The sequence below is a fragment of the Aulonocara sp. 'chitande type north' Nkhata Bay genome, linkage group LG7 (assembly GCF_057382095.1).
Source record: "Aulonocara sp. 'chitande type north' Nkhata Bay isolate Kocher_YH1m ecotype deep benthic linkage group LG7, A_spYH_male_GT1.1, whole genome shotgun sequence".
Classification (NCBI taxonomy): domain Eukaryota; kingdom Metazoa; phylum Chordata; class Actinopteri; order Cichliformes; family Cichlidae; genus Aulonocara; species Aulonocara sp. 'chitande type north' Nkhata Bay.
The window spans coordinates 51,581,672-51,598,137 of record NC_141350.1 but is presented as its reverse complement, the minus strand read 5'-3'; the positions used below and the strand labels follow the sequence as shown (position 1 = coordinate 51,598,137).

General features: G+C 41.4%; 1 protein-coding gene across 3 annotated transcripts in view; it reads left to right on the top strand.

The window, feature by feature from the left end:
* LOC147326181 (carboxyl-terminal PDZ ligand of neuronal nitric oxide synthase protein) overlaps window positions 1–16,466 on the top strand; it is a 54,229-nt gene that overhangs the window by 16,990 nt on the left and 20,773 nt on the right. For all 3 annotated transcript variants that reach the window (XM_086301201.1, XM_086301202.1, XM_086301203.1), the window contains 5 exons: window positions 12,742–12,834; window positions 12,941–12,999; window positions 14,300–14,408; window positions 15,050–15,191; window positions 15,874–16,046. In XM_086301201.1, the coding sequence (XP_086157327.1) occupies window positions 12,742–12,834; window positions 12,941–12,999; window positions 14,300–14,408; window positions 15,050–15,191; window positions 15,874–16,046 (576 nt within the window). The remainder of the gene's footprint in view (window positions 1–12,741; window positions 12,835–12,940; window positions 13,000–14,299; window positions 14,409–15,049; window positions 15,192–15,873; window positions 16,047–16,466) is intronic.

The following is a 16,466-nucleotide window of genomic DNA, read 5'->3' as shown; positions in this document are numbered from 1 at the left end:
TAGAGCTTGGCAATTGGATATATGAGCTATTTGCAATCAACTGAGTTCATCAGTGTAAGAGTAATGTAGTTCTTCTGAATCTGGTAATGTATGGTTAAGTAATGTAGAATGGAGCGCCAGTGTGGAAATCTCAATTCTTGTCTCTGAACAAGTTATCTCAGCGCTTATGCTAAGCAAGCTAGTTACTTGTAGCTCCTGACTGAGCCTGACTGATATATTGGCAAATATTGGTTATATGCCAATATACTGATATTCGCATATATAATGCTGATAAAAAAAAATAAAGAAGAGAAGTGAAGACGTGGGAGAAACACCCTTCAGCGATTTTATGACAGTTGCATAGTTTGTCCACCAGAGGGGGTTGGAGTCGAGCCAAGGCTGCTGCATTTAGCTTTGCAGCAAAACACCCAAGATTATTTTTTAACTGCACTGTCTAGGGCTGCTCGATTATGGCAAAAATGATAATCACGATTATTTTCACTGAAATTGAGATCACGATTATTTGACGATATTTATTTAACCCTTTAAGACCTACTATAGAACCAAGTCCACCAGAGCTTATATTATTTTTTTACATGCTGTAGTGCCATTTGTGGGAGCATTTCAAGTTGCTATACATCAATACAACTGTTATAGCCCATATTTTAATAATATGTATGCATTAAGTCCATAGTAATTACATAAATTGCAAAAAAGTGCAATAAACTACAAAAAAAATTGAAAATCGCTTTTGTTTTGTTTACATATATTTCTACTTGGAGAAATTTAAGAGGTTTATCCCTCAAAACTTTAAATACAATAAAGTTGCAAAAAATAGTTTCCCACCACAGGAAATTTATTTTGAGTGTCTTCATAGTTTTATTTTGGAGATACAGCAATTTTTATATACTGCAGGAAAAACAAAAAACAATCCTATGATGCAGATTTGCAAAGAAAACAGCATGTGCATCATTTCACTGTGGGAAGTGTTACGAACAGCTGATAGGAACGGCAAAGCGTGTTTCTGGAATATTATGTTTTTGTTCCTGCAAGCGCTTTTTATGCAATTTTTGCAAAGCTATATGTGGAACGAAACCGTGACCGAGGACAAGCTGATGGCATCAGATGTAAGTACAACTCCTCCGGTTTCATATGCAAAACAAATTATTGCGCTAGCTTACATGGTTCAGATTCTACAGGGATTTAAAAATAGTTACGCAAAACGGAGCGTGCTGCTCTGACCGGCTTTAAAGGGTTAACAATGACTTTAAAAAAAATAATATAAAATAGTGTGCAACACCACTGAAGTTTTTTTTTTTAAACTCTCTTTTCAACCAACGGCAGTCACTCTCCAAATAACTTCTGCTTAGCTTTCCGAGCTTCCCTCGGGTCCTCTTAATCAGCGGTCTCCACCCATTTTTGCGCTAATAATCGGCTCAGTCATTTTTAATGATCGTTGAAAGCCCAGATCGTAATCGTGATTAAAATTCGATTAATTGAGCAGCCCTAGCACTGTCACATTATCTTAGTAATATGCAATTTTTTCAGATTTTTGTGTGTCTAAGAAGAAAAAAAAACCTTTTGCTAATATATAAATACAGCTGGGCTCTAAACACCATCATACATCACAGATTGTGAGGTTTTAATGACTGCTGGCTTTTTCATGTTTAAACCCCACCGGTTAAATCCCCCAAATTGGTAATATATTCTTTTACACGACAAACAAGTGTGTATGTGTGTGAGCAGCGTGGGTCAGCTGTAGACTTTCTGGGTAATAAGTGAAAAGGACAGTACAGGAATAGTCCTGGTTATCAGACTGCACACTGCTCATCTCCACTAAGTCCTTTGATTCTGCACAAAAGGCATTCGGTGTATTTGATCTCTTTGATTGCGTCCAATCTTCTGCAGTGTATTACTACTGAAGGACCTCAAAGACTCAGGGCCGCGAAATGAAAACACCAAATAAGATACCTGATTAATTTAAAGAAATGAATGCAGGCCAGATTCAGTCTCCTCTTTCTCTGTGACTCCACTCGACCCCTGCCATTTGAGTTTGTAGTTACATTCCAGGTATTGTGGGAATCGTACAATGATTTAAACAGTTCACTTAAATATTATTACATACAGTGTTAACCCTGTCTTGTGGAAGGATGCAGTCAGGTTGGAATGAAATTTGCAGACAGCACTAAGCTGACTGTCATCAATCAATGCCATGTGGTGGCACACTTTGCACTGCCTTCTGTTGTCAGACATGTTGTTGCTGGTGTAGTGGGCTGCATGAGAAGCTGTCTCAGTCATAGATTTAAGCTACTCACGTCTGAGCTTCATGAAAGCTCTCGCACTCTCTTAAAGCCTCCTCAAGGGGACTTTTTGGGGGATGTTTGCATGTAAGGCACAGATGGTGGGCAACCCTGATTCACAGCCCATGTTTGCCTCCCTAAAACAGGGTTAGCATGTGATTAAGCACTGACCTCAAACCTTGCATTGTTCGAGTAAATGGTTCATCACATAGTGTTTCCCCAACACCCAAGATGATTTGTTTTTAGCCCAACAAAGAGACAGCACACAGAGAACAACTACTGAAATGATTAGTATCCATTCATCCATCCATTCTCTTCTATCCAATTAAGGTTCACAGGGGGTCTGGAGTCTATCCCAGCTGCCATAGGGCGAGAGGTGGGGTCCACCCTGAACAGGTCGCCAGTCTGTTGAAGGGTTTGAAATGAAATGCTTAACAGATTAACAAAAAACTGTTTTACCAGCTATTTTGACAATCAGTTATCAGTTATTCTTAAGATGCTTTATATTGTGAGGTACAGACAATAACAGAGAACACGCCATATGAGCAAGCACTTTCAACTGTGGGAAGGAAAAACTCCCTTTTAACAGGAAGAAGGACTCAGGGACGGGCAGCCAGCAGCCATGAAGGGTTGAGGGGAGACAGGAAAAACTACACACAGTGGAAGAGAGCCAGAGACTAAAAATGACTAATTATTAAATACAAAGTAGTGTGTAAACACACAGATTTCTAGAAGGGGAAATCAGAGCCTTATTCAAAAAAATCTAAAAATATCAAAACATTTTTTCTTCTGGGTCTCAGCTTATTTATTTATTTTTTTCAAAGCAGATGTCAGATATTACATACACAAGTGTTTATTAGTCAGCCTATAGTACCGTACAAGCTCTGTTACAGTATGGATGTAGATCGCTGATGGTTGCCCCCCTGCACTGGGTGCTAAGGGGATTTTATGGCTTGTGATCTGACAGCGTTCATCCCAGTAATCCTATTACTCTGACTGCTGCTTTGCCAGACTACTGCTTTGGACAGAGTCACACTCAGCATCTCTGTATCAGCCAGATGCCTTCGTTTACCCCCTTTCTGTATGATGCCCTGTTGCCCCAGTGGCTCCACCTGCCATTTCAGACACACAGTTTGGTTTCAGTTTTCATTGGTGCTTTTTTAAACAGAAACACTCTGGCCTAGATGGCGTCTTTATTGTAATATAAACCCCTGGCTAAATCGATCCTGAGTGGTATCCAGACAGCCGTGCGCTTTATAAATGACACAGAGGGCTATTATTTGCATCACTGTTGTCAACCATACCGAGCAGGTAAAATTATCCAACAGATTCAGCTGTTCAGATTCATCATCAGGGCCAGATTTCCTTTCCTTGAGAACTGTGTTTAACTATAAAGAATGAATAATTTTTACCCACACTCTTTGGAATAAGTCTGATTATGACCTTCAAAACACCAACAAGTGTTCATAGTATCACATTTAATGTAGATTATTTCCATAATTTTAACAAAACTGCACAAGTTTCAGACACTGTCACTGTCTCTTAACCTCCTAGGACCTGCGTCCACATATGTGGACATCACATTTTGGGTTATTTAGACCAAAATACTCAATTTTGCTCTACAAGGGCCTGATATCCACTTACGAGGACATTATGCTGCTACTGTTCTATCAAAATTTTAAACGAATATCCTCATATGTGGCTCTTATTTTTCTTAAAAACAAAAATAAGGTAAAAAAAAATAATCTGGTAATTCTTTGGTTTTACATTCATCGGGCTCCAATATGCACAAATATCAAAGAGAAATTAAAAATGCATGCTGTGGAAGAGTTCGGGTCCTAGGAGGTTAATGCAGCACTGGGTACTGAGATGCGTGTTGGTACAGTTCGCCCTCGCTTCCATTTTTTCAGATGTCAAGACATGCCTGATTAATTCCTCTGTTTTACACAACGTGTTAAAGCGCACCTGAAACACAAAGAAGTGTGTAACTCACTCTTTTAAGATAAGGGTTTTTCTAAGTTGTGAAATAACATGAATAACAGCCTCAGCTCCTCGTTCACCTTCAGCCTGTTTCTCATTGAGTGCAAGTGCTTGGCATGCTCAGGTTGTTCCTTTGTATTTCCTCCCTTCCCATGTGACTAACCCCGAGTAGCTGCCGTCAGCGCCCTGGGACTGGCTGTCCTTTCACCGTGCCTGTCAGTGACTCACTCAAGCGTGCGCCCATTCTCACTCCAAGGGCGCCAGCGCTCGAGGAGTGCCTGCCTTGGCCCGCACCGGGGCTTAGCTGCTTCTTCTGACAAGTCTGCCTCAAGTGTAGTTGAATCCTCTCCAAAGGTACTCACATCTCACGTCACGCTCGCTGCTTACCATCCGCGGAAGGTTTTCATCTTGACCTTGCCGCTTTCGTTTCAAACGTAACGACACGATGGCGATCAATCCATGCGCTCCGTTGTATTCGCTTCCCAGACTTTCATTCTTTTCCTCTCCCCCCTGCACAGATGCACGAGCACGAGCTGTGATGGTCAATTCTGTCTGTCAGTCACTGTAAACAGACTTGCGGTGTAAGTAATGAAAGCCATTTATCTAGAAAAGTAACAGCTGGAGGTCCCAGATGGAGCTGGTGGAGAGTCGGGACCAGCTGGTGAAGCCTGTATTCCTGGTAGAAGATTGTCACTAAAGTCCCAAAATAAACATGCTGAGGTCAGGTTAAAGAAGAGTAAATGACGGTGAAGCAGCGTAAACAAAGCCCTTCGATCAACACTGTGCCATGTTCTACTGAAGAAAAAAAGCTGCAGTTATTTAACAGCCTCCCGTCTTGCGCGTAAGCCCGCTGTCATGGAGGAGCCCCTATTTAGCAGGCCGTTAAGTATTCTGTTTTCTGCTAACACCCGCTCTCTCTTGAGAAAAGACTGCTGCTGCTCACTGGGGGCTGCAAACAGGAGTAATATCATTACACAGTAGAGAGCAGTCAGCACACGCGTTATTTCTCTTCATTTTGTCCCCTCAAACACACATATATATCTATATATAGAGAGAGAGATATGTAACGTCGCCGGGGTAAAGAAAAATAAAACTCCCCTCCATTTCTGATCTAGGCCAAGGTCATTTTCCGGGGTAATTGCACCGACACACACATTCCTGCTGACTAACGATGAGACGTGCCAGGAGGTCTGGGCATCTCTGCTATCGTGAGAGTCACTCTGTCCTCCCTGTCTGGCCTCAGGAGTGACCGGCAGCAGCAATTTAAGCTCCACTTTCTGTTCAACTCATGCAGCAAAGTACATTTTCTTCATTTTTAATTGAATTTCGTTTTTTTCCCCCAGTAATTTGATTTCCCACCCCTCTTCCAAAAAAATCTTTATTTTCATGTTAAATGTTCAGCTGTTGGAGTAGCTAGTCTGTCTTCCTGCCTCAGTTCTGCTCCCAACAGTCATCTCATTGTACCCTGAATCCAGGAAAAAAAGCAGTGAAATTCCTTGGAACTCCCCAAATCTGGGGAATTATAATGAAGCCGTTGCTAGGTTGCGATCTATAGGGCCTATTGTGGATTCCTGTATGGATTCAATGGTACAACGGGGAGCATGAGTGACCCACAATGCACCTCGCATTCCACTGCTTTTCAGGATTGCTGAAAGCGGGGAAGGGTTGTGAGTGGGAGTCGGGGGTGCGCCCTTCTCATTCCATGATTTTTATTTGCCCAACCTAAAACCCTCCTCATTTATTCATTCTTAAAATGTCCATTAACATCAAGCAGGAGGGGGAAAAATGTCCTTTTCCAACCTCTCATTTTAATTTTCTCAGAAGCCAGAATTTGAAACATGAATCGAGTAATGTTAACTGTAGGACTCGGTGGCCTTTCATTTAGAGGTTGCTGGCAGGTACCATTTGGGACCCGGAGGTTTATTTACAGTATCTGCAGTGTAATTACTTCCACATAATGACTGGGAGCTCTGTTCTTTGCTCTGCAGCCTCTCAAGAAAAAAGGGATATCAGTCACATCTTTGTCTCTTTTTCGTCTTTATATATGTACAGTAAGAATACTAAGAATAGAAAGATTACTGATCACATTCAGGGTGAAAATGGGCGTTACTTGTATACAAACACTATCTGAATTCTCCCATGATCACCATACAGGGTTAATTTAGGTAGCAGGGTCTATAGTATTATAATGTTTCTGATATCTGTATTTAAGGTAATCTAATGGTTTAATGGAGATTTTTAGCATGTAGCATGGTAACATTTGCTCATTAACACTGAACTAAAGGTGCACCTGACTGTCCAGGCCAGTCAAAGTCCTGGCTAGTCAAAGTCTAGCAGACATTTCAGTGATAAAATGTAGCATCACAGTGACGCTCGAGGGAAAATTAGGAAAGGTAACAGGATTTGTCTTTTGGACATGAATGTCAAAGCTGCTGTAATCCATCCACTAGCTACTGAGATATTTCAGTCTGGGACAAAGTCGTGTACTAACATTGCAGGCCTTAAAACCACATGAATAGATAGTCTTACATATTAAAGCTATTTTCCAAAATTTTAGTATCATTCTGAGGGCATTGCAGTTTGTCAGATAAACAATCTCAAGTATCTGATCTGGCTGCGGCTCTCATTGCCTTGAAGCTATTAAATATTTAATTACTCACAAATTGAAAATGCTCTGTAACCTTTTTTTGTCTTGCCTTCTTATACTTTCCTAATAAAAAGTGATTGATCTCTCTCCTTTGGTTTAATCTTCCTCTGTGTTTCTCTGTTGTAAAATAGCTAGCTCAAAACAAAATATAACAGTGATCTGAAATGTTCTACTGAGAGTGAGTTTTCCCTTCCTTGTTTTGTGCACATAGCAACTTCCATCACTATTCTTTCTGACACTTTCATAATAGATTGCAGAGAGGAAACGCTGACTGGAATTTGTTACGCTGTCTGGGAAGACTGATGAGTCTGAAGGCTTAAATGCTCACATCCAGGCTGAGAACGGTCTGAAGTAAATGCTCTCAGTATGTTCGCCTTGAGCTTTTACATTGCTGTAGTACTGCAACACTCACTGTCAGCATTGCAACTAAAGTTTTATGGTTAAAACCTAAGTCTTTGAAGGGAGATTTTTAGCTCATGTGCCTTTGCATGTCTGTTCAGTCTTCATTAGTCATGCACCTTTCATTACATTTCAGATCTTATTCCTCTCACGTGAGCCTGTAAATCTGGTTACCTAAATTTCTCTAACCTAATTCAGAAAGTTTCAGCATCCGTAGCAGCGCGCTAAAGTGAACTAAGCTCTTCTCTGGAATATCCTGAGGGTTTTCAGAGCTGACATATGCAACGGCTTAGTGCATCTTGTGTCATGAGCTTTTAATTGTTTGTTCTGATGTCAATACCGGGAAAACCATAACAATGCAAGTGCATTAAAAAGCCTTAATATTTCAAAACACTTTGCACTTAAGCAAAGAAAATATAAAAATTTCATACTTTGGATGAAGTTGCAAAATCCCACTTTGCTTCACCATAATTCTGGCATAAACTGTGAATTATAAATGAGCTGTGTGAGTGTTCTCACATCCTTGTGCAAGTACAGTATAAAGGTAGTTTCGTGTCTCCTGTTTTGGTATTTATTAGACCTCACAGTGTAGATCAATGTATGGAGGATATTTTTGTTCTATTTTGTATTCCTCTGTCTTACATTAGATTGGTGTTGCAGATTTTTGTTAGGCTTTGGAACTGTTAGTTAGTGTTAGTACTTAGGTAATTCAATTTTCAGTTCAATTCAATTTTATTTATATAGTATTTATATAGGCTGCTATCATGACCGGTTGGGGGTGAAGGGAGGAAGGCAGGACAAAAAATACTTGGAAGAGTGTCAGAGATTAATAATAACTAATAGCTCGCAAGCTAAAGTATTTTAGTCATTGTCATAGCAGTTGTGTTGTTTAGGTTTTAATTTCTGGTTTATGACCAGACACTAGCCTCATGATGCTAAAGTATGACTCTGATGCTAGTTTGCTGCATGTTAGTATTTAGCTCAGAGCACCTCTATGACTGTGGCAGTCCTCTTTTTTTAGCTCTCGGTTTTTTTTATTCCTCAGTCTTACATTAGAAATCTGTTGCAGATAATCCGTTTGGTCTTGGAGCCCCAAAAATCTTTCAGAAGTTAATTCTGTTACTTTCAGGACTTACGTTTAGCTTGTAAGCTAAATTGCTTTAATCATTGTCATAGTAGTTGTATAGTGTAGTCTGTACTATCTTGCTGATAGTGATTTTTTACACAGCGTGGCTCTCAAAAAATAAAGAAATGATTTAAATTCTGGTTTATGACCAAACACTAGCCTTGTGATGCCAAAATATGACAGTAAACACCAAGAATGCATGCTAGTTTTTTTTTCTCATGTGGTGAATTTGCCCTGTAGAGTCTATTATTTCTTGCATGCTCCATTTGCCTGTCACTTTGTTGCTGGAACGTGAAAGTGAATTTCCCCAATGAGGGACAATAAAGAATATTTCTATTCTATTCTAGTATTTAGCTGAAAGCACTGCTATGGCTGTGACGGTACTCTTTTTTTGAATCCTGACTAGAATTTCTTTCTGTTTCTGCAGTGCATTTCTCTGTCCTCTTCCACTTTAAAGACCTATTCTCTGTTTAATCAGCTCTCTCAGGACTCCTTTCTGTATAATTAGAGACTGAAACTTTAATCACCATGGATCCAGGGCTGAGAGAGCAGGGCAAATAGACACAAGGAGAAAATCATCACAAAACACGGAAACGGGTGACAAAAATGACTTCATCGAGTCACAACAGTTATTTACTCTGTCTTTGGAGACATTCAGAGTGTGAATATATATAAGGTTAAAATACAACACAGATGTGACTCAGAATCATATCTGTTAGGTCTTGAATTCATAAGGCTCAGCTAATTGCTATTTACTACCATTGTGTAGCTGAATTAAAAGGTCACAATTTCCGGGGGGTCCTTACGTAACAACGGTTGTCTCTTAACCTCCTTTCCGGTTGTCTCTTTGTATCTGCTCGCCTCTCCTCCTATGTTCTCTCTTCCATTTTATAGGCTTCTTACCCTTCTTTGTCTCTATACTTTTATTCACATTTATTTTGCATGCCAACATCTTATATTCTCTTCTCTTCCATTCTTTTTACTCATTCAACGAACTGAAGTATAATCACATTTGCAATATAATATAGAAAATTTACTTTTGTCAGACAAGTTTTTTGCTGAGATTTAGAAGAAAATATATGAATCTGACTGCATTTGGATACATGAGTGTACTTTGGTTTTGGTACAACTAGATAAGCAACTTCAATGATGCTGAAGGCTTTTTTTATATTAAGATGGAGGAAGGGGAGCTGTGGAAGTTGTTTAAGTTGAGCTGAGTTGAGTTTTCTAAGCTAATCACAATCATGTTCAACTCCAATCAACTCCAGGCCTTGAGGGCCGGTGTTCCTGCAGGTTTTAGATGTGTCCTTGAACCAACACAGCTGATTTAAATGGCTAAATTAGCTCCTCAACATGTCCTGAAGTTCTCCAGAGGCCTGGTAATGAACTAATCATGTGATTCAGGTGTGTTGACCCAAGGTGAGATCTAAAACCTGCAGGACACCGGCCCTCGAGGCCTGGAATTGCCCACCCCTGTTCTAGATAGTAAGGTCTCAACATTTCCCCTCTGCAGCTGAATTTCATCTCATATTGCAGGCATATGTTACCAAATATAGTCCACAAAATATAGGCATTTTGGGACATGAAAGATGGATGTTTCCTGCGGCCTCACTGTAAGCCATTATAGCTGGTAGCTCACAAGAGTTGCTTCTTATTTATAACTGATCTGAGTCGACAGGCCAGACTTGCTAACTTCCTCGGCAGAGTGCCTGGCCAGCTGATGAGGTGGAAATGTGTTAGTCACTCTGTGCAGACACAGCTGTTGTGTACAGAATGGAGACAAACCCATACCCAAGGCCTTGTACTTAAATGTTGTTTAATTTAGTAGGGTAGTTTGTGTTCCAAGAAGAGATGTGGTTCAGCTCTGCAAGGCCACAGTCTTTATAACACGATACTCGATGTACTCGACTTGCATTGCAGCTGAGGGGCTGTTTTGTCTGTCTCTGAGAGCTTTGGCGAAGTGTTTTTTTTCTTGGCTGCAAATGTTTATCGGACTTGATCAGAATTCTTATTGCAAACTGCCAAGCCATTAAAAATGCTGATAAATTAAAGTGCACTGCTGTTTTTGTTTTAATGCTGATAGATTGTTCTCTTAATGCTGCCACCCTGCCAAAGCAAGACATCTCTCACTGCAGTGAAGAACTGGAGTTGTTGGTATATGTGTGCGATGCGACTGTATAACAAGTATGAAACACAATGTCAGAGTGAATTTTAAGTGAAATACAGCAACCAAAATCCCTCTAATCACGTTCAGTGTTGGGTTTGAGCACGTGATTGACTGATTCGGTAGATGCATTAATGAGCAGCTGAACAGGTGTATGTAAAAAGTGACTGGTGAATGTAGTTTCTAAGCATTTTTCCAAAGGTATCTGATTTCATCCTGCATGTGTCTTCAGATAATCATCTGCAAGCAAACAGATGGAATTAGGAAATTGCTATAAAAGACTTATTTTCTATGATCATTCACTATTGTGCAGTCTAATTCTTTTTTTTTTTTTTTTTTTTTTTTTTTTTTTGCCTGTCCCGTTTGGCTCTTTTGCCATCAGAATTGTTGTCTAAAGGCAAAGAAAGATGCCCAACGGATTTACTTTACCAAATTGACCATCCCAGCCTTGCCGTAATGGTCCATTTGATTCACCTTTTATTGTTTATTTTATTTTCACTTACTGAATACGGGACAGACTTGACTGGGGGAAAGAAGGGGAGAAAGAAAGAGGGAAAGAGAAACAGCTGAGAAGAGGGACGGGGGAGAAGGGCAAAAGACAAAAACCAACAGAATGAGCAGGAAAAAAAAAAAGAAATAAAAAATGCATATATCAATCACCTGGGTCACCTGCTGAGAAAGAAAAAAGAAAACAAGCAGAAGAGAACAAGAGTAATAGAATAAACAACATCACAATGATATATGGGAATATGACAGTAAATACTAAATGTTAAACATTATTGTGCAGCACATAAGATCAACAGCACACAGTGTGCTTTGAGGTAGGAGCCAAAAAGGGTGTAGTTTGTGGGTGTGATCACCCGTGTGTACACCTGTGAGCATGGACGCGCTTGTTTTTTTAAAAGGTTCCTTCATGTAATGATCTGTTAGAGGGTGTGGGGGGGCCACAGCCCCGTCCTCCAGGGCATGAAGCAGGTATGGAGGAGATCAAAACTCCAGACATCCAGAGGCCCCCAGAACACAAGAGACCAAGGAAGACCAACAGAGGGGCAGCCGCGCCACTGTCCCAGAAAGAGCTGAGGAGAGTCCCAGATGAGGGCTCACTCAGCAGCCGCGGAGCAGAAGCCAGGGGGAGTTGCAGTGACGCGCCCGTGAGCTCCGCCGGCAGCCAGCTGCGCCTGAGTGACCGAGCCCCAGGCCGAGAGGCCGGGGGCACCCCACCTCCGAAGTGGCCCGAGCGAGCCCCAGGCTCCAGGCCCCGATAAGCGGCCGCCAAGGAGTGAGCCGGTGTGTACCTGGACGCCCATCCCCGGACACAAAGAACCACCAACGCACCGATGTCTGAGGGAGTCCGCCACTGGCAGGGGAAGTGGTGGTAGGGGGAGATAGGCCTCCAAACCTTGGAGGGCCTGAGATGTCCCCAGAGAGGTGGCGCCTGACACCCAACCTGACATATAGACACAGACATACAGGCACACACATATACAAACATCCATTCCCACCCTCATGCTCTCATATGCACTTACTCCACACTCAACCAACGTGGAGACAAACATAAAGAGACGTTGTACACACGATCACACTCCCCAAGCGTACTCTACAAACCGGGTCTAGGTACCCTTTCACCTGGAGGGGGGAACTGCACCCAGACCCAGGTGGTGTTACCCTTTTCCCTGCGGTGGGGGGAGGCAGACCGCCCCGACTCCGCAGCAGCAGGGAGGCCCCACACTCCAGACCGCAGTCGGACGGCCAACTCCTCCTCCTAGCCCCCCCGCTCCAGCAGGTCGCAGAGAACGGGGGTGAGAGAAGACTCCAAACCTCCCTCCACCCGCTCATTGTAGTGTTGATGCACTAAGGTGCATTTAAAACCCAGGAGGGCATGGAGCTACCTGCCAGAGAGCAGCAGGTAAGCGCATGGTCCCTCCTGCTGGCCCTCAATGTCTACGTGTATTTAACCTTGAGAGGTGGGCAACGACGCCAGGGGTGGGGTGTACACCCTGATGGTACTTTTGGTGCAGTCTAATTCTTACTTAGTTAAAGCTCCACTACTGCAGCAGTCACATTTCTATCCTGCAGAAAAGATAAGATGCTCTTTATGTATGCATGATTAATATTCCGATCTACTTTTTTTCATTTACTTTCCCAGTACGAATTCAAGGCCAAGAACATCAAGAAGAAAAAGGTCAGCATCGTGGTGTCTGTGGACGGGGTCAAGGTGATGCTAAGGAAGAAACAGAAGGCAAGCTACCAGAATCCAAAATGACCGTTTTCTCCTGGATTCAGAAATGAAGCACCACCACGAGAATATTAGAACTGAGATATAAGCTCTTTCTTTTCATTCACAGAGAAAGGAATGGACATGGGATGAGAGCAAAATGCTGATCATGCACGATCCAATATACAGGTCAGTGCACCCCTCGAAACAAGTTCATATCTTCATATATAAACAAGCAATAACATCTCATCTTCCCTTTTTCGGTTATAGACTCAGAGGATAAAGCTGCCTGATATTCAGCACAGTCTGTTCTTTGCTCTCTGCATCTTGATGTATGCTTTACCCAAAGTAATTGCTTTGAGTAGACTACAGGTTATACAGTGTACCCCTCTAAGTGGATATTTTGTCCTTTACTGCGGGCCCAGTGGCCTACATTCATAATACATAGGGGACAGCTTATGCATGCACTGTAGTTAGTGAAGCATGTTTCTGTCATTGTTTAATTTTTTTTTAGTCAAACAGTCACCAGTTGACAAGGTGAAGATGTCACCTGCTCCCAAGCGATTTAACTGTAACGTGTCAAAATTGTACTGCATATCAGATGCTAGTAGGAGCAAGGTTTGTGTGCAGTCAGAGATTTGAGTGCAAGTTCATGTAAATTATGGATAAATCTGTGGGAGGATCTCATTTGGCAGAACCACACCTCACCAAGGGTCTTAGTGATGTTCAATGTAATTATCCTTTCTGTGTGTGTAAGTGTGCTTTTTGAGCAGTAGGTCGCTATAATTTGTTTGCCTGCTTCCCAGTGGAGACATTTGACAGTAGAGGAGCTAGAAACAGATGAAACATTGACCTGTGCCAGTTTACTGCACTGGCAGTAGTGTAGTATCAACCACGACATAATGTCTGTACAGTATAAGCCACAGTAGTGTAGTACAGTAGCAGGTGTCTTTGAAAAAGCACTTTGAGCACAGTATTGCTCTTTTACTTGATTCTGAAGAAGGTGAATTATTTGTGCTTGATTAATGGCTCCACACCCTCATGATATAGGATTTTAAGACCGATAACAAAGCCAAGGTTCTGCGATCACGTTAAAGCCACTAATATTTTTTTCTTTTAGAAAAAAAAGTCCCTTTCAGTTGTTATGTGTAGTTATTTATTAATTTATTTATTAACTTATTTATGCTCTGCCTGGCTCTGCTGATTGTTTGTGACACTCCAAACACACGTTGCCAGTGGGGAAGTTGCAAAGTGCCCTCCGGTGGACAAACTATGCAACATCAACATAGACAAAGTAGTTGAACGGTGTTTCTCCTGTTTTTTTCAACCATAATAAACGCCAATACTGAATTATTTGCAGATAAGCAAAAGGCAAATATCCTGGCGCTGCTAAATCAGTGGGGCTCCACTCATTTATTTGCTATTAGATACAAATGCCTAATATTAAAAGGCAAGAGAGTTTTTTTTAAATCAGCTGTTGTGTTTTCAGGATTTTCTACGTATCACATGACTCCCAGGACTTAAAGATCTTCAGCTACATTGCAAGAGATGGCTCCAGTAATTCCTTCAGATGCAACGTCTTCAAGTCAAAGAAGAAGGTACAGTTTGACTGGCTCACACGTCTTCTAACCAGACTCATGAAAAGCTTATTATGGGTCCCCGCTATGTCCACTATGATAGTTACAGCCATTTGAAGTTAGGGCCAGCAGAGCTTGGTTACAGGGGCATAGCCGCCTTTAGAGGCAGAAGAAAGAAAACACTATGCAGAAGACATCAGGTCTGGTAGTTTAGAATTCTGTGATTTTCACTTTGCTGTTTCATTCAAGAATGTTATTCGATATTTGGTTTTAAATTTGATTTAAGATTCAATTTGTAGTGGCTTATTTAATATTCGGTGGCTTACCAGATCCACAGCATGCTGTGAATACAGAACAGATGCACTCAAGGACAAAGATTACAGCTGCATATTTGAGACAAGGATTTCTTTACTTTTCCCCATTTTAGGTTCTTTTTATATGTCCGCAGTTTTTTGCAAGTTACTGCTGCTCTGGTTTTTACATCAGTCATGAAAATTGTGCCACAAAGGGGATTTTGTTTTTGTCCAATTCATAAAATGTCAAAATTACTAATAGTTCATATTTAAAACTTGTATTAGGCTGATCAGTGTAACTGACTTATTATGCTGTACTTCTGCTATAAGCATTGATTTCTATCACAATGTTCCTCTTTTCTGTGGCAGACACAGGCCATGCGTATGGTGCGAACAGTAGGTCAGGCGTTTGAGGTGTGCCACAAGCTCAGCCTGCAGCACGCCGAGCAGGACGCTGACGGGCAGGCTGACGGAGAAAGTGACAAGTCAACAGAGGAGCCCAGCAGCCACGGTGAGGACAACATGATGAGATTTACTAATTTTTCTGTCAGTTCTAATTCAGCTTACTATCTACACGTTTATTTATTTATTATAATAAATATGACATTAAAATGGAGCAGCACTGTTACCTCACAGAAAGATGTTCCTGGGCTCAAATGGCCATGGACACTCCGTGTTTGGGTTATCTCAGAGCACTCCGGCTTCCTCCCAAGACATGCAGTTAGTGAAGTTAGGTTAACTGATGATTCTAAATTGCCCATAGGGCTACAGGTGAGTACTAATAGTTGTCTCTCTCTGTGTTAGCCCTGCACCAGATTGGCGACCTGTCCAGGGTGTACCCCGCGCTTGCCCTATTGCACCTGATCTGAATGCTATAATATACAGTTGGTGCAAAACTTCCATAAAAACATCAAGAGAAAACTGAAAATATTATTACGGTTTTAAAAAAAAAAACTGGGTGATTGCCAGTGTTGCATGTAATGAGGGTAATTTTCAAAGTGACTGAAATGTTATCTGACATAAGAGAGCTATTCATGATGTGTGTGCTTGAAATAGCATTATTATAGAGTTATATAAATTTGGGCCGTGTTTGTTTGATAGGCGCTTGTTCAGTAAATGACTCTTTAAGTTGGACATGTGAGAGAACATCTAGCATGTACCAGATGTGGACATTTTTGTGTATTCCTCTACAGGTCGCACACTGACGGGGGCAGAGCGAGGGGAAGATGAGCAGGACAGCAAACATGAGGGACGGCGAGGAGGAGAAGATCCTGCAGCTGGCAGCTCTCTGTGTGAGAAGGCAGTGAGCGAAATTCTCCAGAGCTTGGCTGAACTCAACGTCGTCAAGCCTGGACAGACCATCATGGTAAGATACTGTAAGACAAAGCTGGAACAGGTTTGACATATCAGGTACATGAACATACAGAAACATGTTGTTTTATTATTCATGAAGCTCAGGATATTTCACCTAATACACAGGTTTTTATTTTATGATATCGTTAGCTTCATAGCATAATTGCCTAAGTCATTTGACTAAGTCAATGACTTAGGCACTTATGCTATGAAGCTAACGATATATTTCCCTTTCTGAAAAGCCATCAGTCTTACTCTGTATTGCACACAGAAGTTATGGTAACATTTTGTATGTCAGCATCTTATTTATTTTTCAAACTCACACGATTACATTTGGACAACACGTTAGAGCTGGAAGGGTTTATTTCCCATTTCCAGCATTAAGAGAATGAAATAAATTCCAGCCGAACAGCCTCGTTCACATACAGTCTAC